Genomic DNA, 26,546 nt, shown 5'->3' with positions numbered 1-26,546 from the left:
GAAGCTTAGCACGCCTTCTTGAGTGAGCAGCTCACGTGCTCCCCGGACTCTGCAAGGCCGGCGAATCCTGCGAAACGTGGCAGAAGGGACAAGCATGACGTCAATGTCTCTCGGACTGGCATCCTTGTGCAACTGTAAGTGTGGAGTGGAGGCTGCGATAAGGTAGTGCAGTGAAGTCTGCCTAGCTGTACGCCTTAGCCCCCAAATACTTCGCGTTCCGAACTCCAGATGTTGACTATACCGTCACTGACAGAGTTTTCATCAGGTCCACCAGGCGGCAGGAACGCCTTCGCTTAAGAGTAGTATTCGTACTACTGTTCGACTTCAACACCGTGTCTTCAATCTCACTACACAGAGTATGCCAAGAAACGGCAACTGCTACACCAACCATCCACAAGCCACGCCCCTAGCACGGCCATCAATACCCTGCGGCTCTCATCCTTCGGAATCCGGGGACCAAGCTGCTGGGTCGGATCTCCACCTATGCCCACACCTTCTCGAAGATGTGACGAACGATGACTTACTGGATGTAGTGAGAATAAGCGATACGGGCGCAGAATGCTTCCGGAACAGCGGGTCGGCGGCGCCAAAAAGGCGAGAGTCCCTTCCTCCATGAGGCGAAGCGACTAAGCTTCCACCAAGGAGTCACCGAGCCCTGGAGTTGGAGTACAAATGCGAGTCGTGTAGGGCAAACCAAAACTGCCTCCTGACTCCGCCCTCGCACGACACACTCGCACGCACGCATGCGGCATACATAGCCTCTCCACTTCAGGCTGCCAAAAGCGAGCTCTCTGTCGCGTTTCTCGCTCGCTTACCCTCACCCCAATCCGTCTCAGTTGCCTAATCCCCCGTACGTACACCCACTTCCCATGCACTCACTCTGCCTCGGTATCCTTCCCTCCCCTCCCCGGACACCGGGCATCAAACAACGTGGCCGCACGCACCTGCATAGACCCCAGTATTTCGAAAGTCCGTGGACGACGAACCGAACCGTGCAAGATTGCGCACTTCGTAAGATTGCGCGTGCAGGCAGGTGCTTGCTTGCGCCATCAGCCGCTCGGGCGCTATGCATGTCAGCACAGCAAGCCCCCCTCGCGCTCACGAAGGATTCCTTCTGGAAGGCTTCCGCTTCGGGAGAGGGCGCTGATGCTGGGTTCTGCGAGACTGCCGGATTTGGATTTGGGTTGAGGGAGGATGGGAGGGTATACTTTGTCCTCTGGAGAGAGGTCCTTTTTGCAAATTGAGTTGAACTGACCTGGTACTTATCGTGCTGTAGGACAGCCACGCGAATAAATCACACCGCCTGCATGTCCAAGAAGGTATTTCGCTAGTACTCTCGGTACATTCGTTTAATCGATCGAATTTTCGTCGCGCATCGTCGGAGCCTAGCAGTGCATACGCACGCCAGCATGCTAGGCGGGCGGTATTCCCACCTTCAGCTCTGGTCAAACGTTGCGAAGACCAATTATAATATATCAATTTTACTTTGCGAAGTCCACATCTTCTACGTTCCGTCCGCCAACTCCTGCCTTCTCGTTCCACGACGACAAGCGTTTGAAATGCAATGCTCTAGTTCCTTGGCCATAGCTTACCAATTGACTCCACACCCCTGGGCAACCCCTACAGATGATCCATATGCTCCCTACACTTGTAAAAAAAAAAGAGTTGTTGCCCCGTACGCTCACAGAAGTCTAGTCCCCTCTATCCCAATAGGTTCCCGGCCTGAACGCGTGCTAAAGAAGCACTTCTGTTCAATCTTCTCCTTCGCTTCTCTCACCCCCTCCAAGGAGGAGAGGAGAGGGGGTACGTATGCAGCGGCTGGCTACTCATCAAACGTAGCGGTTCGTCCAAGAAAGCCGAGGCCAGCGCTCGTGTTCGTGTTCCGCATTGCTGCGTACTTGCAGGAATTGTAGTTAGAATGCCGCTGTAGTAGGATCGCATCGCGGGTACACGTCGATAGATAGATGGAATGATGCATTATTTAGCCTGCTATCGTTGTGGTCGTTCGCATCTGTTCACCAACTCTTGCGGTACTCTAACCATATCGTAGGCGATTTGTCCGCGTTGGCGAATCCAAACCTAGCCACATTACTTCTACCACCTTGCTCGCTGCTCGTCGGCGCTACGCTACTGGGTGGGTATAGGTTGATAGACCAATTCTGTATAGAAAAATCTAGCTTCTTCCGTCTCGCTCATCACAACGTGCTTTTCCCGGCTCTTGCAATGGCGTACGTACTCCGAGTCTTGTTCTCATTTACTTGCTTGCCTACAGAAAGAACTAATTGCGGCATCTAATTAGCTCGAAAGAGAGAACATACCAGGTCAGAAGTCGCGCTCGCAATGAGGATTGTTCTGTTGGTGGAGCACGCCCTTCGCAGTTGGCGAGATCAGTGCGTGCAAGCACGATTTGTCTTGATAAGAAACTGAGGGCCCCCTTCCAGCGTGTAGCCATCATCACCTGGCATGAAATCAGTCACTGGATGTTTGCAGTCCTTATTCATTGGACTCACCCACTCTCTCACCAACAACAACCTTCCCATACGGCCACTACATCCCTCCATCTCGCTCCGGGCCCCAATATCAGCAGTCTCACGATCGACCGAGATTCCCGCCGCTGCATTCTTACTCAATGCAATGCGCACCCTGTCCCACGCACTCGATCATCCTCCGTTCATGTTGTGCTTGCCGCTCATAATGGCGAATCAACCTTGCTATGCGGGTCCAGGATCTTGAAGATTGCGGTGCGGGCGTGTCTCGTGCGTTTCACAGGAAGGCTATGCATGCTTGCCTGGAACTTTTTACTCTCTTCGAAGGGGTAAGACGCAATAGCAAGCGATAGTACGCAGCGATGTGGCACTGTCAGTATAGCACACATGCTGAGGAGTGATGAGTGACCCTGGACAGAGGCAGCACGGGACAATGGCGGGGGCGAATACTCGCTTCCAAATGTTCTGACGGACGCAGCCATTTTGACAGGGCTGCATACTGTAGGGCAACGGGCGGAGCTGGGCACCCCTCATCCTGATATCAGGCATCACCCAAAAGTGCGGCGTAGCCTGAGCCCAATATCGATGTGAAGCATGAGCACTCCCGTGACAAATCCACTGGGCGCAGTATTCGCTCGGAAAAGGTTCGATGTTGCGAGATGCAGTCCGAATGCGCCTTGTCTGGGGCCTTTAAAGAGCAGCAGAACCCAGAACTATGGTTCGTTGTCGACATGGGTCGCAAAGATACCTTGGTAGGACAAATCGGCAGGCGTTTTGTTCGTGGGGGTTGAGTGAGCGCTTCTCGGGAATTAAGAGGCCTTCGTCGGGCTTCTAGAAGGTAGCTCGATTGGGGGCTGACAGAGAGTCAGATGCGCTGTATTTGTCATGGTGAGCGAGGTGCGAGCAAAATAGGGTACCAGCGTGAGTGCTGATTAATATTGCAGTTGTGAGTGAACTTCAACCGGTTAGACAGGAATTTGCTTGGCATTATCTTAGTATAGTATACGTCTCGTGGGAGATAGGTGTCTAGATCATTATTCATGGAACGTCGTGAATCCGCGCATGTCGCTTAAGCGCTGTAGGAACTGACATAGTACTGCAAGGCTCGTTAGTTGTTCAAAGGAGTGATCAGAAAAGCAAGTGCGAGGTCACGTACCGTTAGGACCGATTCATCTTCGCCGTTGTCGCTGGGCAGGTAGACATATAGGATTAGCGCATGCTCATGGCAAAAACCTGGCTGTTGTCAGAGTCGTCGACCATGCGGTTCCCGTGTTTGAAACTCGCAAAGCACTAACGCCAATTCAACGCGTAGAATACTCACATGCGATGACTCTCCCTCCGAGCCTACCCACACTCATCACCTTTCCCCAGTCGCGTCCATCTATCCTCACTGATGCCCATCCTTCCTCGCTGCGTCCATCAGCAGAGCCGAGCAGTTTCATTCTCGTACTAGGGTGCTCCGAGATGCCGATTTCTCCTCCAGCCACTTGACCTGGATCTAGTTCCGGGTTGCTCAAGTCGGTCCAGACGGACGAAATGCTCATGGCATCCGTCTTTATGCTCATCTTGAGGCACCCATGCATGTTCGCAGCCATTTCTAGTCTCGTTCTTGATGCCGTGCTGCCTGGTCCTGACCTCGCTCCTGCGAGTGCAAGCTTTGTGAATCGGTCGCTGATACTTTTCAGCTGTAGGAGCGGCGGTAGGATGATGTGCACATCAGGCTCCCGGCACTGCGGTTCGTGCAGCCCTGCCACTGTATCCGGCGCGAGCACCCTAACAGGCACTTCCTGGGTGATGATGGTCTCGCGGTTGCCGCCGCCGAACGAGTCGTCAAAGGGCGCGTCAAGGCCACCGTCATTGCTGGCGCCTGTGGGGAATGCGGAGTACGAGTTCGAGGACGAGGTGGTCACGATGGTGAGGGCGAGCAGCGGCATGCTGTCCTTCTTCGTGAGGCGGATCTGGGCCGACGTCGCATTCAATGCCGACTTGAGGGCGCGATTGAGCGGGCCGAGCGGGACCTCGAGGTTGATGACATTGTTGGCTGCCGACTGGACCGTGTACGTCTCGAAGATGGTGTCCTTCGTAGTGTTAGGATACGGGCGCGGAAGGTTGCAATGGCGCGCTTACAATGGACAGGGCGCTGTGCTACGTCAATACAAAGCACTATCAGGGGACGCAATATCGCCCACTCACGCCCACACCTGCGTGCCCTGCTCCGGTATGATGGTGAAGCACACCTGGTCGTCGCTGAGCTTGACCCACGCAAGCGGGCCGAGCGAATTGAGCGACGCCGTCAGCTCTGCAAAGCATTAGCTTCCGCTCCATACTGCTCCAGCCGCCGGCTCACTCGTGAAGGTGGTGATGTTCTGTATCGACGCCTTGAAGCGCATCGTGGGCGACGACGGGGTGTGGCAGGTCGCGTCGCGTCCAAATTGAACGATGCGGGGGTGTGGCCCGTGCGGGCTTGCAGCGTCCGTCTTCCTCGACCCCGGATGACCACTCCCCAGTGTCCCCTTCGTCTCTCATATATCTCGAGGATGGATAATCCATTGCCGACTCGCACAAACGCGACTGCTCCCACCAATGGAAAAGCATGCGTTGTCTATCCGCACGGATTCGGCCCTGAGTCCTGGCCCAGAGAACTGCCGCTCAGCTGCCGGCTTCACCAGCATCTCGAATAGATTTCTAGAGCCGATTCATCCGGCCGTCCTTCGTCTCTACGAGTATTTACTAGCAATACAGCTCTCTTCACGATTTGTCGATCATTGCGGGGGAACAAGGATGTATTTTGCCCTCATCTAACAACAGGCCGGCAGTGGAAGATGTGCCGAAGGGGTATATATAAGGGGGAAGCGTATGTACATGTCTATTCAAGGTAGGTATACAACAATTTCACCTTCCTCCTCTTCGTTCTGCCATTCTTTGCCTTGCTCGAAACCCACCACTAACAGCACTAGCCAGTTCGTCTGACGGAGACTCCGGTGCCCGAGACGGTCGTCGACGAATACATCTGTCCACTGCGCCGAGTTAGCAGCCGACTACGCTGAAAGAGAAGGTCTGCCTTACCTGGTGCCTTGGATCTCATAACGTCCTGCATTAGAGATGGGTACGCTGGTCCCACTCTTCGTCGTCGTCGTGCAGCTCGTGAATGAGACAGTACCGTAGCTGGGAGTCTTGACGAGTTCTCCAGGGACGACCTGATAAGCCTGCACCCACCAATCCGCCGCGGTGAGCGCCGATGGATCTGCACCCGCGGGAGCTGCAATCGTCTGAGTCGCCCTCCTATTCTGCGTTTTGTTCTCGATGGTCACCGTCCCACCACTTGCCTGGGCCGTGACCGTGACCGTGATTTGGTTTCCATTGGCGACAGGCACCTGCGACGTCGTGTCGGTTGCTTGGCCGGGGAAGAAGGCGGCCCAGCTCGAATATGTCCTGTTGAACAGAATACCACCGCCGAGGACATAGGTTTGCTCAAGGCTGTCGCCGAGGCCTACCCAAATGGAGAGCCGGTTGGTGCCCGAGAGGTTAGGGACGGTGAAGGTGCCGCTCACAGAGGCGAATGAGTCTCCGGCAGGTGCTTTCAGAGCCGCACCTGCACGGTTGAGGTCGAATGCCGCTAGGACACTGGATACCCAACAAGCCGAGCTGAGGAAGGTGGAAATTCTCATGTTGGCCGACGAAGGTGTGATCTTTGCCAATAGGAGGTGAGTTAGAGGGGTACAGCAGTGCGGCCCAAGGGAGTAAAAATGACTTTGGCGCTCGAAACAGGACGGACCTGACTTTGCAGAAGGATCTTTTAAAATGCGAGGAATCACAGCTAAGGATTGCAACAGATACGATAGCAATCAGCGGCGTCTACCCGGTTCGAAATTATTATTCTACAGGATCGCGCCTAGGCGGGCTTGGAAGAAGGGTTGCGTTCGCCATCGCCGACGGCTCTGTTCACAATGATGCGGGACAAGACCTGTCTTCGTATTTCGACAGTCACCGATTGGAAGCTTGTCTTCCTCCAAGAAAAATAAAGAAGGCGGATATCCGCCTTTGAATGAAAGTCTAACGGCATTCGTAGGCGAGAGGAAAAGAGATGAACGCGGCAGCGGACAATATATGTGTATGGGGCCAATATGGGGCGGTTATACCCCCGCAGCTTGGCGACATGGGAATGAAGCGTTTTACAGAGTTCGTGTAACTTTGAGCGCACAACAGCCAACACCAACCTTGCCTGGACACCCACTCAGCGCCCTTCAGCCGCCGTGCGCAATATGAGATAGTCACACCGGTGACAAGTATTGACGACTGCGACTCCATGCTGGCCTTGGAATGCAACTGCCGATACTTGGCCGAGAAGGGCAGATATTGAGAGAATATCAACGAGGACGGCGACTCGTCGCTTTGGGGCTCAGAGGAACATCGCCCAATCGCGGTGTGCTTCTAGATCGAGACCGACGAGCCGATCCTGAGCGATGCCAAGCATAAAAGCCCAGTGGACGCCGTCTCGCGATGCGTAGCTATCAGCGCACCTGATGTTGACACCCAAAGGGACCCCACAATGGCGTGGATCTCCTACGATAAGCCTTTTAACAGCCATTCAGGAATGTTCGATACATACACGAGGCTTGGACTGAATACAGAGGCGTCATTGTTATCCTTAGGCCGGGTATCGGGAAGAAGAGCTCCAGATTCTCTCACGAGTCTGTGATTGCTAAGCCCCACCATCGACTTCCTGCCCAGCAGCATACGTGAATGCCCAGCCGGCATTTTGACGCCCTTGGCGACAGTGATATTCTTTCGGCTCAGTCCATATAAGGGGACTAAGCACTCTGAGGCTGTCCGTTCTGCCCCCATTCTGTCTCAGACGCTACAGCGACTCTAGACGGACACCAAAATGAAGTGGACTTCGACCGTTGCGCTCGCCCTTCTGGCGCCTGCCAATGCGCTGCTGCGATTCCCCTGTGCGCAGCTCGTCATTGACCGCCTGGATCCGCTGGTCACTCCTGGCATGGCGCCCTCTCCGCATCTTCATCAGATTGTGGGAGGAGTGAGTACTCCTGACTTCCTTGGAGGATACTCACGCGACTAACGTCAAGTAGAATTCTTTCAATGTGACCATGGCGCCCAGCAAAGACATGCCCACAGAATCCACGTGTACTACGTGCCAGGTATGCCTATCACAAGATCAATACTAGGCTAGAGATGGACACTAACCCCCTGCAGTTCAGCGAAGGCAAGTTCTACAAACTCGCTACCTCAACTCAAAGGGCACAAAACGCCATGACATGACGATGTAGTGGTGGAGCAGCTTCAGTTCGGAAAATACGCGCACCATTCTCCACTTTTCTGAACTTTGCTGACTCTATACGTTCAACAGATTTCAGTAACTACTGGACTGCTATTCTGTGAGTTTCATATGAAGAGCTCAAGCTTCCATTGAGGAGTGAGACTGACTTGATGACAGTTACTTCAAGGCCAAAAATGGCACCTACAAGCGCGTCCCCCAAAAGCAGAACGTTGGTTTCGATGGCGTGCAAGGTGGCATGACGGTGTATTACATGCAGGATGGCCTATACAACTTCCAGCAAACTTCTAAAGTTACGGCCTTTAAGCCAGTATGTCTCGCACCCTCCATGAAGTGGCCTTAATGCACTGCTCGACCAGTATCGCTGACACCGATACCAGGGCTTCCGCATGTACATTGGCGACGTCAATGCACGAACAAAGGAGCAGGCAGAGCGCTTCAGACAGCTCACCTTCACTTGTCTTCAAGATATGAATACACGCGACCCCCAGACGCTGGAGTTCCCCACGCAACCTTGCCCCGCTGGTATCATGACGGCAGTCCGATTCCCAACGTGAGTAGCCTACAAGCACCAGGCTTCAGCTTTTAATCCCCAGAGCCCTCAGTTTGATCGAGAGAAGCCGCTAACACGCGTATTAGCTGCTGGGATGGCAAGAATCTTGACTCGCCTGACCATATGTCTCATATGTAAGCAATCACCCTCCAAAACATCCAGACATCGACTGACGGGCATTAGGGCATATCCCGAGTACGGCACCTTTGAGTCTGGCGGCCCATGCCCAGCATCCCACCCCGTGCGCATGCCTCAGCTCTTCTACGAGGTGATCTGGGAGACCAAGCAGTTCAACAACAAGGCCGACTGGCCTTCCGATGGCACTCAGCCGTTTGTCTGGAGCTTTGGCGATGGGTAGGTCCAAGTCTCTCACGTATCCAAATCACGTGCAGGGTCTTCATCCAACCACCTCTACACCATGAACTGACTCTCTTCGTAGAACTGGTTATGCCAATCACGGCGACTACGTCTTCGGCTGGAAAGATGACTCCCTCCAGCGCGCCATGGACAGCCCGTGCTACCAGAACTGCCCGACGCTCCAGACGCAGAACGCGGCCGCTATGAACGCGTGCAAGAAGGACCGCGTTGTGCGAGAGGAGGTTGATGCCTGTGAGTAGCCCCTTCCCTAGTCATCATTTATGGCATGGCTAACGGCTTGAAGGGGTCAATGAACTTCCCGGTGGCCACATGCCCGAGTACATCAAGAAGAGGTGGGATTAGAGTCGGCCAAGGAATGCGTTTCGAGACAGATACACTCGTTCCCGCATAACCGTGTCTTCTAATTCATATCATTCGCTCTTTGAGAAGGACGTGGGGTAATATGATAACGCTGATTCATAGAATGTTTAACCAAAGTGTTGCTATCCCGCTGGTACTCTATGCCTCTTCACTGCTTACGTAAAGTCTGTGGTTGCATATGTGACAGGTCCCTTCGGTCACATGCTCCTTTCGCTTCGCGACGAACCTACCTTTACTCCCAGCGCTAGTAGGTAGAAGGAGCCATAGGATGATGCAAAATAATCTTGCTCGTCAAAGCACTGGTCTGGTGATCGTTCGTAAATCGGAAGTCGACCCTGCCTCTCAAAGGAACGGTTTCTCCGGAAATAAGCCCGGACCACCGAAAATGCCAGAAGCCAGAAAACCACAGCAAATATCGCGACTTTAGCATTTCAGAAGGTTTTTTAATAGTTTATCGAGCTTTTTGAGGCTGTAGAGATTGCTGGAGAGTTGTATATACATAATTTTCTTGGTGTAGCGACTCTAGGAGAGCTCCGGAGCCCTCAGTACTTTGTAGCCTTGCCCTTCAAGCGCCGACACTCCCACAGGCGCGCTAGATAGCTGTCAATAGTCTTATTTATCTTCTCAGCTTTCAGCTAGTCCCAGCAGTAGTAGAAGCGCTCGCAGCCCTGCTAGATTGTTTGACTTCTCCGAGCTTTGAAGCGATCGCGGAGAGGTTTTACCCAAGTCTCCATCACCAATAGATCAGGGCTTGAAGGCGCCCCAATAATATAATCCATGCCGTTCGCGTCCATCCACTCAAGGACCTTTTTTAACTTATGCGCAGAGTCGCAGTCCATATATATAGCCACCTCTCTGCCCAATGTAGCGTCGCGTAGGTGAGGTAGGATCTTGAGGAAAGTTACGGCGTTTATCTTGCCGTTGGAGTTTCCAGCGTCGTAGGGCATACACTATGCGAAATCGTAGCCAACAGCTATAAATATATGAAACTATTTCTTCTTCTTTGGGTCCCGGCGAGCGTCGTTTTGGTACTGTATATTATCCTCCCTGTATCGCTGCTCTGTGCCTGGCCAACGTTTGATGTCCTTGACGTGCTGGGGGCTAGTTGCCCAGTGGAGCTTATCGCACTAAATAACAGTATACCAATCCTTCCTATGAGGCTTGTATAGTAGCTAGTATATACACCAGCGTACGCGCTCCTTCTGGGTGGGCTCTGGGTGGTCCTCTTTTACAGCTGCCCTGTGGGTTTTGATGCCGGAAACTTCGGTGACGCGTTTTTGTACGATCCTTCTTGACCACTCCTTCTTGCTAGGAGGTGGATTGACGCTAGCTCTAAAAGCAAGGTCCACCTAAGGATCACCTTTCTCCTTAAAAGGAGCTTCGTTAATATAGGTGGCGATAGCGTTGGCGTCCGAATTTGTAAGTTCTCGGAGAGCTCCGCGCGTGTTAGGTTCGTCGGCGTTCTGTAATCGTTGGGCGCGCTTTGACTTGATAATATTGCTGGCAGTGCTCTCAGGTATATTAAAAACCTCTCTGATTTCTGCTAGGTTACAGGCAATGCCTTTAACCTCACAGAAATACAGCGTAGAAAGTACGGCGGAGCGTTGTGGAGTTTCGAGTTGAGCTTGTTGATGCGACGCGAATTCCTCGGTGGCTACGACGGGCGGCGGAGTGGAAAAACGACGTCGTTTTCGCCTCTGCGGCATTCTGCGATACTGCAATTTAGCGAGAGAATATCCGATATGCGCGAAAATAGCTGTAAAAGTAATATATAAAGATTATTACTTGCGTTGGTGTGGGTGGGTGGATGGTGTTGATGGCTGGCCTTATTTCCGGAGTTCCCGTTCCTTCGAGAGCCTGCCTAATATTGGAAGGATGCGAGGCTGTGCTCCCTGCGCCTCGTACTTGCCTAGCCAAAGACAGCCTTGCGCTCACCCCAACATCCATCTATAACCCCACATCTCTCTCCAGCCTACAATGACTCAGAACTCCAGATCGATGAAGATTCGAAATGACGAAATATGCCAACCATGAACATTGCCCTATTTTCATCGCACACCGCGCGCTCCACACGTACACGAGCGGCGAGCTAGTCCGTGGGGTGGTCCGCGTGGATCCCAAAACGCGCCCACACCGCATCGTTCTAACATTCACGGGCCGACTACATGTCGTTATCGTTCGCAGCAACGGCCAAAGCTCACAAACTTTCAAAGCAAAGCCCGAGCTCTTCTCACGCGAGCTCATTCTCTTCTCGTCGCCGACGCCTGGCGCGAGCTACGATATCGTGCGCGTGCACGGCGTTACAGGGGACGACAGGGTTGAACTCCCCTTCGAATTTGAGTTCCCCGAGTGTGTAGAGGGCGATGGAGGCGGATTGTATAGGCCGGAAGACGGATTTGAAAGCCAGCCGGGCCATGTGCTGCCACCGAGCTTTGGGATGTTTGATGGTCTCTACCACGGAGGTGAGAGCTCCCAGCGGGTTGATTACTTTCTAGAGGCGAAGCTGTATACGTCGTCGACTGGGTCACCGAGTGCCCAGGTACGGTCTTGGTTGTCGTATCGACCGCCGGCGCCTGCCCTGCCTGCGATTCCTACCGCGCTGCCGCAACCGACTTACTACGGCCTCCGCGGTACGTATGCGCGGACGTACAGGCTACACCCACACTACGATCCGAATGAGAAGCTGCTAGCAAAGATTAAACACAGCTGGACGAAGCACAACGCCTCGACCCCGTTCGCGAGATTCCGGGTGTCGGCGACCTGTCCCGCCGTCCTAACCACTGGCTGCCCGATCCCCATATCCCTCAGCCTCTTGCATATGGATCGTTCGAAAGACATTCCCGATCCCCCGCCTATCTATCTGCGCCGCGTGCGCGTCAGACTCACCTCCACCCTCGACGTCCGCATCGCACGCTATTCAGTCTTTAGCACGCGTCAGGCGCTTCGGGATTCGCACCGCAATAAGGGCACTCTGCTCGATCAAGAGTACAAAACCGGGAACGAGATGCTGCTGTATGACGGGCTGGAGCTGGCTACGGTCAGGTTTCCCGAAGAGATAGCGCCGGGGTTTTCGAGTTATGCGATGCATTTGGAGCATCAGTTGGAGGTGAGGATTTGGGGCGAGTGCGCTAAGGAGAAGTTTGAGGTCGTGGGAGCGTTTGGGAGGGTGGTCGTTGTGGCGGATGTGGAGAGGCCTCGGAGAGAGATGCTGGTAGCAGAGGAGAGGCCCCCGGAGTTTGATGAGGATGGTGCGCCTCCTCCTTACCAGGGACCGGGTTGAGAGGTTTAGTATTTCTTTGATTTGGTTTGATACCCCTTTCCTACTTATTCTTAATGTATAATTTATAGTCCACATTCTTTATTCACTCCAACTTTCCTGTGAGAGAAATGACAGTAAGAGAGGTAAAGATAGTATCGCCATAGCTGGAGAATATTTTGACGGCTTTGGTAAAGCAGCGTGTAGTGTTGCCGGAGCTTTCTACGAGCGATGACATCATCCGTTGTTCACGCTAACGTGCTCTGGCAGATCTCATCCGCAATTTAGCCAGGTACCTTGCATACAACACCCTTCTTGTGCGATATGGAGGATCAAGAACTCTTGATGTACGAAGGGCAGACTAAACTAAACAGCATAGAAAGCACACCAAATCGAAGAGACGTCTCGAACCAATAAAGGAGCGAGAAGAGTGAGCTCGATGCTTCTCCCCTGAATTCATCCGTGGTTACGGGGAGCTCGTATTTCCCGATCACCGTATACGTATTCGGAGGGTTTTCGGTTCAAACCCCGCGTTCGACCTTCTTTGATATCCCGAAGACAGGGGATGCGCTATCTGCGGCACTCCACCCGCCAGGCGTTGTATGGGTGGAAATCCGTTCGAAAGTTGTCGATCATCTTCTTTATTGCTTAGATGCGTTGCTAACGCGCATCCGTAGTTTCCTTCCGCGCAAATATTAGCTGACTTGGCTCTGGTATCACGGTACAATGTTGTCATTTTATAGGATGCACGGAATGAATTTCTCCGCTATGAGAATATCAAAAGGCCATGAGGGTTGCGGTGCGACCTTCCACGTGTCTTTGTGGAGCGTCGAGGCTGTCTATAAGCGTCCTTGTTGGAGACGCGAAACAGGAACATGGCCTTCAATGCGTGCAGGCTCCTTGCGGGCCTGGTGTTATTGACCAACCTCAAACCAATTGCGGCCTCTCCAATCCAGAACTACCAGCAAAACAACACGACCCTCGGACGCGAACGCATCAGTCTCAACGCCGACTGGCGCTTCCAGCGCACGGAAAATAACACAGATGGACTGATCTACGACTACCGCTCCGACCTCGCCTATCTCAACGGCACAGGCGTGGAAGTCCTGAAGCCGTATATCCTCCCCTCAGCGAACGACTTCATCCAGGACCCAGCGAACCGCCATGAACGTCCAGCCGGGAACCCAGGTAGCGATGTGCCTTTCGTGCAAAAGGACTTCGACGATAACGCCTGGGAGGCGGTGGCGCTGCCACATGACTGGGCGATCAAAGGACCTTTCTATGTTGGCGATGATGTTCCCGTCACCGGCGGTATGGGACGGCTACCTTCGCAGGGAGTGGGCTGGTATCGCCGGAATCTCAGCATGACGTCTCTGGATAAGGGCAAATCGATCTATCTTGACCTTGATGGCGCGCAGTCCTACGCCATAGTGTGGCTTAATGGACACCTCGTCGGCGGATGGCCGTATGGCTATGCTCGGTTCCGGTTGGACTTGACGCCTTATATGAAGTTCGACGGGGAAGATCAGCTAGCTATCCGGCTAGATAATCCCCTGGATTCTTCGAGATGGTACCCTGGGGGAGGTATCTATCGCAACGTCTGGCTTACGAAGGTCGAGAAGGTGCATGTTGCGCAGTGGGGGACGTATGTCACTACAGAAGATGTTTCGGAAGAGTCGGCTAAGGTCAATCTGGCGTTGCAAGTTGAGAACAAGGGGAACAGCAGTCAGCAGGTGCAAGTTGTCACCGAGGTGTATGTGGTGGATTCTCATACTGGAGAGGCTGGAGAAAAAGTTGCTGAGTTTCCTCAGGCGACATTGAACCTCGCAGGAGCTGGGAAGCAGCAGATCAATCAGTCCATCACGATCCAAAATCCGGCACTATGGGGTCCCTTACCATCACAGACACCGAACATGTATGTGGCCATCACGCGCATCTCCAGTCGCAACGGCACAATGGACACCTACGAAACTCCTTTCGGCATCCGCTCGCTCACCTACAGTGGGGACGATGGCCTGTTAGTCAACGGAGAGCATATCCGCATCCAAGGCGTAAACCAGCACCACGACCTCGGCGCAATCGGCGCAGCTTTCAACGTCCGCGCCGCTACTCGCCAGCTCGAAATCCTCCGCGAAATGGGCGTGAATGCGATCCGCACCTCGCACAATCCGCCCGCACCCGAACTCCTTGATCTTACAGACCGCATGGGCTTCCTTGTCTTCGACGAGATCTTCGACACGTGGCAGCACAACAAAACAGCCAACGACTTCCACCTCATCTTCGACGACTGGCACGAGCCCGATCTGCGCGCCTTCATTAGAGCGGATAGAAATCATCCCTCAATTTTCGTCTGGAGCGTCGGCAACGAAGTCGCCGAGCAGCAAACCAACGAGACCGGCGCCGCAGTCGCAGAAATGCTGCGTGACATCGTGCACGAGGAAGATCCAACGCGCCCGGTCACCGCCTCCATGAACTCCGCGAAACCCTACCAGCCCTTCCCGCGCGTCTTCGACGTACTAAGTCTCAACTACCAAGGCGAGGGGATAAGAGATACGCCAGCGTACTCGCAGCTCAGGGGGATTGCCACGCCGCCCCAGTACCCAGCCTTCCACTCCGCCTTCCCGGGCAAAATGCTCATGACCAGCGAATCAGCAGCCGCCCTTTCCACACGCGGTACTTACATCTTCCCCGTTGCCAACCTAACCAGCGCCCCCGTGAACGACACATCAGGCGGGAATAGCACCTCGCTGCAAGTCAGCGACTACTCGCTCTACAGCGCCGACTTCGGCGCCTCGCCCGACAAAGTCTTCTCGAGCCAGGACCGCAATCCCTTCGTCGCGGGTGAATTCGTATGGAGCGGTTTCGACTACCTAGGCGAACCGACGCCGTACTACGACGCGCGGAGTTCGTACTTCGGACCCATCGACCTAGCGGGCTTCCCAAAGGATAGGTTCTACTTGTACCAGGCGAGGTGGAGGAGCGACTTGAAGATGGCGCATATATTGCCGCATTGGACGTGGCCGGATAGAGTGGGCAAGGTGACGCCCGTGCATGTCTTTTCTTCGGGGGATGAGGCGGAGTTATTTGTGAATGGCGAGTCTCAGGGGCGCAAGACGAAAGGCGAGTATGAGTATAGGTTCCGGTGGGATGAAGTCGTGTATGCGCCCGGCGAACTTCACGTCGTCACCTACAAGAACGGGACGGAGTGGGCAGACGCTACGGTGAAAACAGCTGGGCCGGCCGCTTCGCTTCGTCTCGCCGCGGACCGGACTAGCATCACAGCGGATGGCGACGATCTCTCCTTCATCACGGCCGTGGTGCTGGATGCGGAGGGGAATGTGGTCCCGATGGCGGACAACGAGATCACGTTTGACGTGTCTGGTGCGGGAGAGCTTGTGGCGACTGATAACGGGGATCCGGCGGACTTCACCGCGTTCCCGTCGCCGCAGAGGAAAGCGTTCAGTGGACTGGCGCTGGCTATTGTGCGAGGGAAAGCCGGGGCTGCGGGATCGATGACGGTTACTGCAAGTGCGGAGGGGCTGGAAGCTGGGACGGTCGCTGTGATGGCAGACTAGAGAACTTAGGTATAGGCACGTATGCTCAATTAATCTACACGTCTCCATCAGTCATACACCGGCTCTCCTGCCAGATATATGGTGTTGTCGGAGTCCTTCGCCCTCTCTATTGCACACTCTGATGGCATCGAAGTCCCTATGTGTATGCGTAATCCGCATAAACGCGACGCCCGCATCTCCATCATAGATTCCAACATCCCAGGATCACCACGGCACCTAGCACAAGTAGCGGAAACGAATCGTTTATTGGGAGGGGAGGCCCTCGGGGCGTTCCCGCGTTCCCGCGTATTGGTGCCTCAAGGCTGTTAGTGAACTTTTTGCAATCAGCCATCTGTGGTCTCTGAGATAAAGTAGTATCCAAGCTGGGAGCTTACGATAAGTATTCCCAAACCCTTGCAGTGTGAAGTATCTATCTTTTGTCTCCTTAAGATTGCGCTCGAGGTGCAGCATGAGCCTTCTCCACATCACAATGTATGTGCCTCTTACGAGAGTGAGTGCCGTCGAAGCATGGTCAGGCTGGTGGCGAGCCCGGTCGCATTCCGCTTTATTCAGCTTTCACAAAGGGCCACGGCAAGTATTGACAGATGCGCTAGATGCGCCGTTCCTCGATATCGTTAAGGTCTAAGGGTGATGGTGTTCTCGTCTGATGGGAGTCCTCGCTAATAGTCCCATATTCGGATTAGCGCAGATGACCCGTGAAAGCGTGCCCGCGCCAGACGCGTCTCGCGTCGACACCTCCCACTCCAACCCACCATGGCGAAAGCAGAGTCCTCAAAAGCTGCCAGCAACGGCGTCAAAGTGAACCCAAATGCGCAAGGAGGGGCAAACTATGAATTGCCCTGGTAAGCGTCCCGTTCTGTGCCCCCGCGCACCATCCTCACTGACGTCTGCTCAGGGTCGAGAAATACCGCCCCGTCTTCCTCGACGACGTCGTCGGCAACACCGAAACAATCGAGCGCCTCAAGATAATAGCAAAGGATGGCAACATGCCGCACGTCATCATCTCGGGCATGCCGGGCATTGGAAAGACGACCTCGATTCTCTGCCTCGCGCGCCAGCTCCTCGGCGACGCATACAAGGAAGCCGTCCTGGAGCTCAACGCCTCTGATGAGCGCGGTATCGACGTCGTACGGAACAGAATAAAGGGCTTCGCGCAGAAGAAAGTAACGCTCCCGCCGGGGAAACAAAAGCTAGTGATTCTCGACGAAGCAGACAGCATGACAAGCGGCGCGCAACAGGCCCTACGCCGCACGATGGAGATATACAGTTCGACGACGAGATTCGCATTCGCCTGCAATCAGTCGAATAAGATCATCGAACCGCTCCAATCCCGTTGCGCCATCCTGCGCTACGCCCGCCTCACGGACGCGCAAATCGTCCAGCGCCTCATGCAGATCTGCGAAGCCGAGAAGGTGCAATGGTCCGACGACGGGATTGCTGCGCTCGTTTTCTCCGCTGAGGGCGATATGCGACAAGCGATCAACAACCTGCAGTCCACGCACGCCGGGTTCGGCTTCGTGAATGGGGATAATGTGTTCAAGGTGGTGGATAGCCCGCATCCGATCAAGGTGCAAGCGATGATAAAGGCGTGCTATGAGCAGCGGGTGGACGATGCGTTGACCGTGTTGAAGGAGCTGTGGGATTTGGGGTACTCGTGCCATGATATTATCAGCACGATGTTTAAGGTGACGAAGAGCATTGAGAGTTTGAGCGAGCATGCGAAGCTGGAGTTTATCAAGGTATGTGGGTTCTGGGAGAGACAGGATGGTGTGGGAAGTGGAGAAATGTGCTAACAAGGGGATAGGAAATCGGCTTCACGCACATGCGCATCCTTGAAGGCGTTCAGACTCTCCTCCAGCTCTCTGGCTGCGTCGCGCGGCTTTGCAAGATCAATATGAATCCGCAGCTCTTCTCCCTTGCGACGAAATAAAGCACCCCCATATACTTGTTTGGCATTTAGCATGGCGTCTGGCGCAGGGAAACTATCCTGGGGGAAGGGGCTTCTGGAGGGAATATGTCACGTCCGTATGCTAGTCGTCACATTCGAGAGATAGGATCCACGTGCAAAACCGCGCCGTGAGCGACAATCCCACATCCGAATTTCTATCTATCTATCCATTCCATTCCACTCCATATCTATCCGTGCCTGTTGCGGTGACTTCATGCATGAGAGCAAATGCCACCAGGCCCCTCGTTCACATACGCCGCCCAGTTCAGTTCATCCGGCGCAACTCGCCTAGTTCCCCCTCCCCCAGAATCCCTTCTTCTTCTCACCTTGCACCTTCCCTTGGCCGTGCGCCTCCTCTCCCGTTGCATTCTCGTCCTCAGACCCTGGCCACGAAACGTTCTCCCAGTCGTCCTCCGTTGGCGATGGCGATGGCGATCGTGAGCCTCCCAAGTCCTCGTCGTGTCCGTTGTGAGCCTGTGGCGTTTCATCCGTGGATGCTGGATGATGGATCGGCGTTGGGCGCAGGGTGGGGAACATTTTTGGGAGCAGGGGTTGGGGGGATATGCTGCGTTGAGATGACGGACGCGGAGGCTGCGCAGAAGAGGGTGCATCAGTGGCATCTGAAGCGCTGTCTATTGGGATGTCGTCCCCGGAGAGAGGTGAGTTGGTGTCGTCATTCGGGATGTCCACGTTTGGTTCATCGTCTTCGGGGTTCGCGTTGTTGTTGTCGGATTGTGCATGCTGATGGTGATGATGCTGCGTTGTGTAAGTCTAGAGTCACAGAGGGTTGAAGAGCGGGCGCTTGGTGAGAACGTACCTGTTGCAGCAGCAGGTGCCGATCGCGCTGCGCTGTGTTCTGGCCACTGCCACTGAAACAGAACCAGATAACGATGGCGCCGCAGCCTACGGCTACCAAGACTCCTGCAATGCTGACCATGGCGCTTGTCTCACTCCGTTGATGCTTCTGGAGATTGGGATATGATAGTGGACAGAATGGCAGAATTAGGTGCGTTTATATGCTGTTCTACTACACAGTTTGACGAATGGAAAGTTTGGAAAGGCAAACGCGTGGTGGAATCCGCGTGATCGTGCTGAATGGAGCATGAAGATTCGCGCGCGGGGATTGAAAGGAAGCGAAGTTTCCATTAAACGGAGCTAGGCCAGCGACAAACAAGCGAGATGGAGAGGGAGCAAGAAAGGGGTATCGAATACAATAGAATGGGGCGCCATAGAGAGGCCCGGGGAGAGACGCAAAGTGCCGAAAGCGAAACGGGAATCGAAGAAGCAGGTCGAAGAAAGCAACGTTGGTGGACAAACGGCGATGTCCCCTTCACACCAAGTCCTTCACATCCTGGCCGCTCTTCGTGTTCTCCTCTGTCTTGACTTCAGCCACGGATGGAATGGCCCGCTCATTTCCGCTCAGCGGCTTTTTCGTGAGGTGCTTCCCAATATACCCCCTTCTTCCCCAAAGATGGAATGGATCCAGAAAAGCGGCAACGAAGCTCCGTTTGTTCGCCTTAGCCTCCGCCCTCAGCCGCGCAAGCTCATCGTCCGACATGTCCCAGAACTGCGTCTTTTTATCCCGCCCTGTCACCAAACCCCAAATGTCAAACGGATCGAAGACCGTCACAATCCACGGCCTATCGTCCGCCCACCCAGGTCCCCTCCTCTCCGTCACGCCATCCCGGTCCAGAAAGATGGAGTTAGAGCGCGGGAGTCGTTTGCCGGGGTGGTAGAAGTTCAGCAGCAGGGTGTTGAGGAACATGATGACAGCCTCGAAGATCCAGAAGAAGACTTCGTTCTTGTAGACGGTGCTGTCCCAGCCTTCGATGTACTCGACGAGGCGGTATATGCAGCGGATGGTTACGATGGTGGCGCTGACGTAGAGGACGTAGAGCACGATGCGCAGGTCTTTCGATAGCAGGTTCTCTTTGTTCGCCCGGCGGTGGAACTGCGCTGCAAGGAGACCGAAGGAGCCGAACAGCGCTGCTTGGAGACAGAGCGAGGCTGTGACTAGATGTGCCCCGATTTGCCTCTCCTTTTCGGTCAGGTCGGAGTTCGCCATGCGCCACGCACCCTGCCCGATGAGGATCTCGCAGACGGCGTCCAACCCGACGAAGGTTGTTGCTACACGGCCGGGGTGCATGGGCGCGAGGTAGGGGATGTAGTATAGGACGCGGGATAGGATGAAGTAGTTGATGAGAGCGTAGACGGGAGGGCCAGACATGATGAGAACGGTGCTGGCGATTAGGTAGGTTAGGTTGGAGGTATTGTAGGCGCCGACTTCGCGGATGGTGAAGCCGGCTATCATGAGTGCCGCCGCCCACGGGAGAAGGATGGTGGTGCGCCATGATTTGTGTTTGCTGGGGACTGTTAGTAGGGATCTCAGCGATGTGCTGGGGCGGCATACATGGTTTGCCAGGCGTGGACACATCCTGAGATGAAGAATAGGACGATGAAGATAATCGGGGCGACTTTGTTCGGTGCATAGTACCAAATGCTGCCGGGTGCTGCGAGACGTTAGTGAGTGTTGATGGAGTGCCGGTGTGTAGAAGAGACATACAGTAATCTCCCATCCCCATCTTGACGGTGTTGATGTCCGATTAGGCTTGAGACAGTGTGGGGTACTCAGAAGCTGAAGAAGCTTAATCGCCCGAAGCTTTGAGTGCTGATCTCAGGCAAAGAAGGTCCTCTAAGTATCGAATGAACACGACGTAAGGCTTCCTGCCGTCGCTGAGCCAAACAACAAGTCGCTCAGCGCGAGAATGCTGCTGCGAGTTGCAGAGCCAGATTGGGGCTGTGCCTTATTTTGCGGGCATGCGTTGTGGAAAAGGGTCCATCACAAAGTTATTCCCCTGCCATAGAACCGCCGATACGAAGAATGCGAGGCGAGCCATCTCGGGTATCGGAATTCAGCCTTGCGCAGTGCCTTCGTGGCGCTTGAACGGCGTCTCGCTAGGATGCTGCGTCTTTTTTTAATTGGCAGGGAAAGCGAATACGCCGTCAAAGAAAATGTAAATCGGAGGACGCTGTGACGTGAGGCTTTTGAGCGATAAAGGCTCTGGGGACACGAAACCGCCTTGGGGAACGTTCACCGGAATGTGGTAGGATGGGCGCAAGCTATGTGGTCATAGCGTGTCTTGTTAGGGGGTTCTGCACGTGATGGGCTTAGCATTGTCCACGGGTGGTGTAGATCTTAATGGTTTCGAGCGAGCATCGGGTAACTCCAGGAGAGCCAGAAAGTGGCCGATATTAAGAACATATGGACTTCTTTTGGGCGACATGTAGGTCGCGTGATGCGGTGCTGACCAAGACTGACGCTAAGCCTAAAGTTAAATCAGTGTGGCATTAGCGCACAAGCCTCAAACGCGACCCTTGGACGCAGACTCCTAAGCAATCCACAAGAGGACGAAGAAACGTCGCCTTGCACCCATTTCACGAAAGCTTCCCTGATAATCGTGGTGCGGGTGTTTCATGAGCAGTGCTGGAGATGGTGCGCCAGCTCTGGGGGCCGCAGAAATTGCTTCCAGGCAAAAGCAATCTGAGCCCGCGATGATGGATGGGCTTTCGAGCTCCAAAGTCACGGGTATTGACAGCTCCAACGAACGCTGAGTCTTTTAATAGATTGCTAATAGATGTGAAGTCGAATATCACGACCCATCGGGCCTATATCCTCTCATTCAAGATCAACTCACCTCTCGACTTCCACTCAGGAATCTGCACTGGAAGGCGCCAACCCGGCCACTGAGATCTATCGACTCCCTTCACGTGGATCTGGTGCCGAGCGAAGACACTGTACATATATCCGGCGTCACCTCTCCGGGTCTAGCGCCGCCAGAGCTCACCCCGAGGACTGCAACGCCGACGAATTCGGAGCATATCCGGGGTCCTGCGAAAGAAAGAAGACATCAAATCCCGGGCCTCCGCCAAACACCGTACCTGAAGGTCTATTTACTCAGATGCGATGACTCTGACACGTATAAGTCTACCGTACGGAAGCAGCTAAGAGAATGGGTCAAGGCACACACGCCACCCTCCCAGAGCAGCTCTTCTGCAAATACTCAAGAGAATCACGATGCCTTCGAGTGGATGATCCTTCACGTCGTGATACCGGATACCCCGGCTGCAAGTCAACCACGCGGATCCGCGAATACGGCCACCGGGGAGAAAGAAAAGACCAGTTCTACATCCCGCTGGACGCGCGGAACCACGACCATCCTTGAGAAGATACGGGCCGACTTCAATAGCGCGTCAAAATCGGCTCCAGATCGAGTTGCGCAGGTCCGCCTCCAGAAGGATGCTGTGCCACCTCATATGCTACCTGCTCCGGCACCGGTCACGAGTCCGCCCATCACGGAGAGCCCCCAAGAGCAGGAAAGAGTATGGAACGACGTCATAGCCAAATTCAAAACTCTGATACTGCTCTCCTTTGACTTGCGCGTGAGCCAGTATGAGGAAGATATTCGAGAGAAGGATTCACAGCGCGCACTTCCAGGGTGGAATTTCTGCACGTTCTTCATCCTGAAAGAGGGTCTCGCTAGAGGATTCGAAAGTGTTGGTCTGGTTGAGGACGCTCTTCTTGGATATGATGAGCTTTCTATTGGTCTGGATTCCATCATTCGCGACCAGGCGAACGAAGGCACCGAGGGCCAAGGCGGCGTTCTACTTAATTACTCGGAGGACCTATATCAACAGGCCTCTGAAATTCTCAAGCGATCCCAGAAGGATGACGGAGGGCGCAAGGAGCCTCAACCGCAGCTCCACCATGACAAGCCGATAAATGCGCGGAAGAAGGATTATCGGGGTCTAATCCTTTCAAACAACATCTCAATATTCGACTTCCGATCGTACATATTCGCTCGTCAGATGTCGCTACTCTTGCGTCTCGGCAATTCTCAATCTGCGAGATCTGACCTAGCAGCAAAACTGCAGCCAAGACCTAATGCGGCTGTGCTTCAGCGCTCCGTAGACGACAGCAGCGTCGGGACCAAGTCTGAGATCTCTTCAAGTGACTCCGAGGACCTTCTGTCCTTGGCCGAGCTTTGTTCGCGAGCGCTAAATTTCATCACTTTCGCTGGACGACTTCTACGAGAAGACTTGATCAACGGGTACGAACTATCTGAAAATGCAGATTCACGAAATTGCTAACAGTATAAAAGGGCCAAGGCTCATGAAACGCGATTCCCCGATCGGCTCGTCGATAATATCGTACGTTCATGGACATTTGCTGCTCTCGAGCAAATCCTGAGAGAGACGACAACAACTTCACTGCCTTTCACGAAGTATCTTAGCGATCCCGGCACACGCTCCTCAAGCAAAATTCTGCCTTTTGGCAAACACGCTAAAGAGCAAAAGATCAGCGTAGCAGAGCCAAAATCGATGATACATCCGACACGATCTTCATCCCTGAACTACGGTCGCTCTAACTCTGCAGACCCACCATACGCGCAGCCTACGGCAAGTGGGCAGGTGGTCTTTGAGAACGGGCAGTACCACGATCGCCCGGCCCCGAATCAGGAAAGCACGCTACCGCAGGCCAAAACAGGACTTCAAGAGCTAGCTGGAAGTCGGGCTCATTTACTAGGTGTGCAGAGACGCATCCTTGAGCAAGTGGGCAAATCGTTGGGCTGGAGTATCGGCTGGGCGGCTGTACTATCTATTCTCAATCCGAAAGAAGAGCTGAGCGACGTCGATTTGGATGGCAAGGGCAGCTCTGACGAAGAAAGCGCCGAGCTCGAGAAAGAACCTGAGAAAGAAGCGGCGCTCACCACCCCTACCGTTGGACTTTCGGCCGCCCCAGTAGTCAACGCGGTCTCCTCTATCGATCAATTCCGGCAGTACTACGAGGTCAGTATCTCCGCCCTCTAGCCTACTTGCGTCTCGCTGATATCACTAGATGTTGAGCGATCTTATCGTCAAGCACTACATGGCGGCGGGACAAACCAAGTCCAGCGAGAGTATCCTGGGGGACCTGGCCGCGCTTCGATTGTATGTCACAATTCTCTTAACCCTTACGATAACATGCTGATGACGCCTAGCGAGCTCGGCGATTATGCTGCTGCCGCCATGTACTTTGGACGCATGGCTTCGCTCTTCGCGGAGACTAGGTGGAACACTGTTGAAACTACGATGCTGAAGATGTATGCGCAATGCCTCAAGAAACTTAACCGAAAAGACGAATACGTTCGATCTCTCCTCGATTTGCTCGCAAAGTCTACCGCTAGCAGAAAGTCGATACGAACATCCTTCAAGCGAACGAGCTCCTCAGGTGTGCCCCGGATGCCAAAGGACTGGTTAGACGACGACAAGGTCGATACTGCGGGAGTATTTGCGGAGCTAGTAGACTTCTCTCATCAGCTACCGTACGATGTGAACGTCCCGCTGGCCAAGTACTTCAATGATATCGTTGTCGAGCCCTACGTGCGCCATTTCGACGACAGGGACGGCTTTCAGCTACGGCTTCAGTTCAGGCATGTTCTGGAGGACGACATTGAGTTCGAACAAGCAAAGCTGCGAATCATCAGTGCTACCTCAGCGCAAGGCAAAGAGATCTGGCTGGAGAGCTCGGAGCCTACATGGGTCAAGCAAGGTGTCTGTCGAATGTGGCTCGACTCAAATGTGCGTATAAACTTTCCATTTGTGTCTGCATACTTACTCCCCTAGGTAAACACGTCTGGCCCCTATATTGTCGACAAGATCGTGCTCCAGGCCAAGCGTATCGCCCTAGTTCATGAGCCCTTCAAGAAAGCGGAGGCGACAACTCCTCTCGGTATCATCACCTCCGTCTCTGCGACGTCGCTCCAGGCTGCAAAAAAGTCCCGAATCCTATGCTTCCCACGTATGGAGGCTTTCCAGGCAAGGGTATACTTGTCGCACTTTATACACATTGACAAGCCACGGCATATCGAAATTGAGTGCTCGAGCGGATGGAACGAGATACAACGCGCGGAGATACGACTGAGGTCCGCGTCGGCTGGCCTCAGGCTGCGTACTGCCAACGCTACTATCGCCTCAGGAGAGGTGACAATCGAGGATAAACCAAGCCCGGGTGTCATTGCGATTGGTTCTATGGCTGCGGATACTACTGCAACGTTCAAGGTGCCGTACGAGATGGAGACGATACTTCCGGACATAACAGTCAAGGTGGAGGTCGACTACTATACCGAGAACGGGCAATTTCAGCACCACTCGGCCTTCACAATTCCCGTCGAACTACCACTAGACGTCAACGTGCACGACCACTTCAAGAACCATGCCCTCTTCTCAAAGTTCAACATAAAGACCGCCAGTCACGTACCGTTGGAAGTCTTGGACGTATCGCTTGAGGGTTCCGAAGACTTTGACGTCTTTGCGCCAAAGATACCTCAAGGCCCTACCTATGTCTTCCTGAAGCGGCCCTTGGCGGTCACTTACAAGATCACCAAGAAGGACCTCGACGTCAGCACGCGCAGGAGAAGCCAAGCAACCCACAACGGCAGCCTTGCCCTATCCGTAGAGTACCGTTGCCTGGACGAAGACGTCCTAGATAGGCTGCGGCAGGTATTCGCCAGGGCCGTGGAGAATAGCCCTGTTCATCGGCTTGCACGTTTGCTCATCGATACGTTCGTCGACCGTCTAGAACATCGGATCCTACCCCACCAGTTTGAGAAAATTGCGCTCCTACATAAGGTCAACCTCGGGCCGTTTGAGGAAATGGGCTGGACAGAGTGCATCGAGAGTCTGCCACACATCGTTCGCGACGACACTCGGAAATGGCTGCATAAGTGGCATGAGGTGAGGTGGTAAACATGATTGTGGTGCTGGCGTTACTAACTTCTTTCTCAGAACCACAGGTCCATCCTCCTCTCGCAGAAACCAGATCCCAAATTGCCCTCCACAGGCATTGCGCCGCCGTCCCCCCACCCTCCCCGTCGTATGATCATAACAGTCTCCATACCGCAGACACACATTCTCCATACCGCATCGCTATCGCTCACCTCGCCGGAACCGTCCTCATCCCACGGCATGACAGTCGCAGTCGCAGGGCAGCCGCTCATGGCCGAACTGCGCATCAAGCATACACGCATGTGGTGCTCACCAGCGAGTCTCAGATCTGTAGCCAACCTTAGCTCACCCAATGATCCCATCGAGTTTGTCTACACGCTCGAAGCAAACCCCGAGACCTGGCTCGTTGCAGGCCAACGCCGCGCGCACTTTACCGCAACGGAGGACGAAGAACACAGGTTTCCGATTATGTTGATACCGCTGAAGGCTGGGAGTGCATTGCTCCCGAATGTGGAGATCCGAGCGAGGATAAAGCCGAAGGACGAGCAAAGAAGACAGAGCGTTGCTGGGCATATAGGGCCGGGTGCAGGTGAAGAGGAGTTGAACTGCGAGACAGATTACTTGAGCTACAGCGAGTGTGTCATGGTGGTACCGGATGTGAAGAGCAGTACGGTGGGAATTGGCGAGATGGGATCGCCGAGAAGTGCGATATGGTTGGAAGCTGAGGGCAGGTAGAAGTAATTGAGTAGTTTGCTGTGAATTGCACGCCAAGGGATGATGTAACCCAGCGCACGGGACACCGCGCCTCGCGCCCAAAAGTCGCGGTCCCTCGCAGCTTCGCAGATGCCACAAACAACACATTCCACCGCCCGCCCTTGCAGCGATTGCGGCTTCCCACGTCCCCGCCCCCCACGTGCGATCGATTGCCCC

The 26,546-nt window shown here is 54.2% G+C and overlaps 10 protein-coding genes across 10 annotated transcripts; 5 read left to right on the top strand and 5 right to left on the bottom strand.

The window, feature by feature from the left end:
- Positions 1-3,594: 3,594 nt before the first annotated feature.
- BU26DRAFT_423269 (checkpoint protein hus1) lies at positions 3,595-4,876 on the bottom strand (the record flags this gene model as incomplete). Its single annotated transcript, XM_033823502.1, has 5 exons — positions 3,595-3,719; positions 3,808-4,564; positions 4,614-4,626; positions 4,680-4,785; positions 4,834-4,876. The coding sequence occupies 5 exons, from the start codon at positions 4,874-4,876 to the stop codon at positions 3,595-3,597; spliced, it is 1,044 nt and encodes a 347-aa protein (XP_033685559.1).
- Positions 4,877-5,439: 563 nt separating this feature from the next.
- BU26DRAFT_603131 (concanavalin A-like lectin/glucanase) lies at positions 5,440-6,430 on the bottom strand (the record flags this gene model as incomplete). Its single annotated transcript, XM_033835400.1, has 2 exons — positions 5,553-6,430; positions 5,440-5,503 (listed from the first exon to the last, which is right to left on the bottom strand). Exons 1-2 carry the CDS (start codon positions 6,152-6,154, stop codon positions 5,440-5,442), a joined length of 666 nt encoding a protein of 221 aa, XP_033685558.1. The 5' UTR covers positions 6,155-6,430.
- Positions 6,431-7,083: 653 nt separating this feature from the next.
- BU26DRAFT_265643 (uncharacterized protein) lies at positions 7,084-9,163 on the top strand. The gene is made up of 9 exons (XM_033821308.1): positions 7,084-7,524; positions 7,577-7,653; positions 7,853-7,882; positions 7,942-8,092; positions 8,163-8,335; positions 8,422-8,469; positions 8,519-8,689; positions 8,775-8,944; positions 8,997-9,163. The coding sequence occupies exons 1-9, from the start codon at positions 7,372-7,374 to the stop codon at positions 9,053-9,055; spliced, it is 1,032 nt and encodes a 343-aa protein (XP_033685557.1). The 5' UTR covers positions 7,084-7,371; the 3' UTR covers positions 9,056-9,163.
- A 581-nt stretch (positions 9,164-9,744) lies between these two features.
- On the bottom strand, positions 9,745-10,779 carry BU26DRAFT_503215 (uncharacterized protein; the record flags this gene model as incomplete). The annotated part of the gene is made up of 3 exons (XM_033826684.1): positions 9,745-10,023; positions 10,267-10,403; positions 10,434-10,779. 3 exons carry the CDS (start codon positions 10,777-10,779, stop codon positions 9,745-9,747), a joined length of 762 nt encoding a protein of 253 aa, XP_033685556.1.
- Positions 10,780-11,026: 247 nt separating this feature from the next.
- On the top strand, positions 11,027-12,527 carry BU26DRAFT_517382 (uncharacterized protein). The gene has a single exon (XM_033828566.1). The coding sequence runs from the start codon at positions 11,085-11,087 to the stop codon at positions 12,351-12,353; it is 1,269 nt and encodes a 422-aa protein (XP_033685555.1). The 5' UTR covers positions 11,027-11,084; the 3' UTR covers positions 12,354-12,527.
- Positions 12,528-13,555: 1,028 nt separating this feature from the next.
- BU26DRAFT_517381 (glycoside hydrolase family 2 protein) lies at positions 13,556-15,923 on the top strand. The gene has a single exon (XM_033828565.1). It carries the CDS (start codon positions 13,694-13,696, stop codon positions 15,902-15,904), a length of 2,211 nt encoding a protein of 736 aa, XP_033685554.1. The 5' UTR covers positions 13,556-13,693; the 3' UTR covers positions 15,905-15,923.
- Positions 15,924-16,647: 724 nt separating this feature from the next.
- On the top strand, positions 16,648-18,021 carry BU26DRAFT_480732 (P-loop containing nucleoside triphosphate hydrolase protein). Its single transcript, XM_033825714.1, has 3 exons — positions 16,648-16,746; positions 16,800-17,643; positions 17,709-18,021. Exons 1-3 carry the CDS (start codon positions 16,658-16,660, stop codon positions 17,832-17,834), a joined length of 1,059 nt encoding a protein of 352 aa, XP_033685553.1. The 5' UTR covers positions 16,648-16,657; the 3' UTR covers positions 17,835-18,021.
- BU26DRAFT_265599 (uncharacterized protein) lies at positions 17,884-18,953 on the bottom strand. Its single transcript, XM_033821307.1, has 2 exons — positions 18,670-18,953; positions 17,884-18,608 (listed from the first exon to the last, which is right to left on the bottom strand). Exons 1-2 carry the CDS (start codon positions 18,787-18,789, stop codon positions 18,141-18,143), a joined length of 588 nt encoding a protein of 195 aa, XP_033685552.1. The 5' UTR covers positions 18,790-18,953; the 3' UTR covers positions 17,884-18,140.
- Positions 18,954-20,551, bottom strand: BU26DRAFT_265598 (uncharacterized protein). Its single transcript, XM_033821306.1, has 3 exons — positions 20,416-20,551; positions 20,263-20,362; positions 18,954-20,215 (listed from the first exon to the last, which is right to left on the bottom strand). Exons 1-3 carry the CDS (start codon positions 20,432-20,434, stop codon positions 19,183-19,185), a joined length of 1,152 nt encoding a protein of 383 aa, XP_033685551.1. The 5' UTR covers positions 20,435-20,551; the 3' UTR covers positions 18,954-19,182.
- Positions 20,552-21,251: 700 nt separating this feature from the next.
- Positions 21,252-26,414, top strand: BU26DRAFT_453351 (TMEM1 family protein-like protein). Its single transcript, XM_033824829.1, has 7 exons — positions 21,252-21,438; positions 21,496-22,960; positions 23,012-23,699; positions 23,749-23,840; positions 23,891-24,470; positions 24,516-25,625; positions 25,677-26,414. Exons 1-7 carry the CDS (start codon positions 21,327-21,329, stop codon positions 26,349-26,351), a joined length of 4,722 nt encoding a protein of 1,573 aa, XP_033685550.1. The 5' UTR covers positions 21,252-21,326; the 3' UTR covers positions 26,352-26,414.
- The last annotated feature ends 132 nt before the right edge of the window (positions 26,415-26,546 follow it).

This window comes from Trematosphaeria pertusa (genome assembly GCF_010094035.1).
Source record: "Trematosphaeria pertusa strain CBS 122368 unplaced genomic scaffold BU26scaffold_5, whole genome shotgun sequence".
Lineage (NCBI taxonomy): Eukaryota > Fungi > Ascomycota > Dothideomycetes > Pleosporales > Trematosphaeriaceae > Trematosphaeria > Trematosphaeria pertusa.
Note: the sequence above shows the minus strand (reverse complement) of the source record. Positions and strands in the feature narration are given on the sequence as shown.

Excerpts from the sequence above, each read along its gene's own strand:
- BU26DRAFT_517381 (XM_033828565.1), top strand. The coding sequence starts at position 13,694 with ATGACGTCTCTGGATAAGGGCAAATCGATCTATCTTGACCTTGATGGC.
- BU26DRAFT_453351 (XM_033824829.1), top strand. The coding sequence starts at position 21,327 with ATGAGCAGTGCTGGAGATGGTGCGCCAGCTCTGGGGGCCGCAGAAATT. Across the intron at positions 21,439-21,495 it reads TTCGAGCTCCAAAGTCACGG|TCGAATATCACGACCCATCG; the intron begins GTATTGACAGCT and ends ATAGATGTGAAG. Across the intron at positions 23,841-23,890 it reads GACCTGGCCGCGCTTCGATT|CGAGCTCGGCGATTATGCTG; the intron begins GTATGTCACAAT and ends GATGACGCCTAG.
- BU26DRAFT_517382 (XM_033828566.1), top strand. The coding sequence starts at position 11,085 with ATGACGAAATATGCCAACCATGAACATTGCCCTATTTTCATCGCACAC.
- BU26DRAFT_265599 (XM_033821307.1), bottom strand. The coding sequence starts at position 18,789 with ATGGTCAGCATTGCAGGAGTCTTGGTAGCCGTAGGCTGCGGCGCCATC. Across the intron at positions 18,609-18,669 it reads GGCACCTGCTGCTGCAACAG|CATCATCACCATCAGCATGC; the intron begins GTACGTTCTCAC and ends TACACAACGCAG.
- BU26DRAFT_480732 (XM_033825714.1), top strand. The coding sequence starts at position 16,658 with ATGGCGAAAGCAGAGTCCTCAAAAGCTGCCAGCAACGGCGTCAAAGTG. Across the intron at positions 16,747-16,799 it reads GCAAACTATGAATTGCCCTG|GGTCGAGAAATACCGCCCCG; the intron begins GTAAGCGTCCCG and ends ACGTCTGCTCAG. Across the intron at positions 17,644-17,708 it reads CGAAGCTGGAGTTTATCAAG|GAAATCGGCTTCACGCACAT; the intron begins GTATGTGGGTTC and ends ACAAGGGGATAG.
- BU26DRAFT_265598 (XM_033821306.1), bottom strand. Across the intron at positions 20,216-20,262 it reads GTCCACGCCTGGCAAACCAT|CAAACACAAATCATGGCGCA; the intron begins GTATGCCGCCCC and ends AACAGTCCCCAG.
- BU26DRAFT_265643 (XM_033821308.1), top strand. The coding sequence starts at position 7,372 with ATGAAGTGGACTTCGACCGTTGCGCTCGCCCTTCTGGCGCCTGCCAAT. Across the intron at positions 7,654-7,852 it reads ACTACGTGCCAGGTATGCCT|AGATTTCAGTAACTACTGGA; the intron begins ATCACAAGATCA and ends TATACGTTCAAC. Across the intron at positions 8,093-8,162 it reads AAGTTACGGCCTTTAAGCCA|GGCTTCCGCATGTACATTGG; the intron begins GTATGTCTCGCA and ends CACCGATACCAG.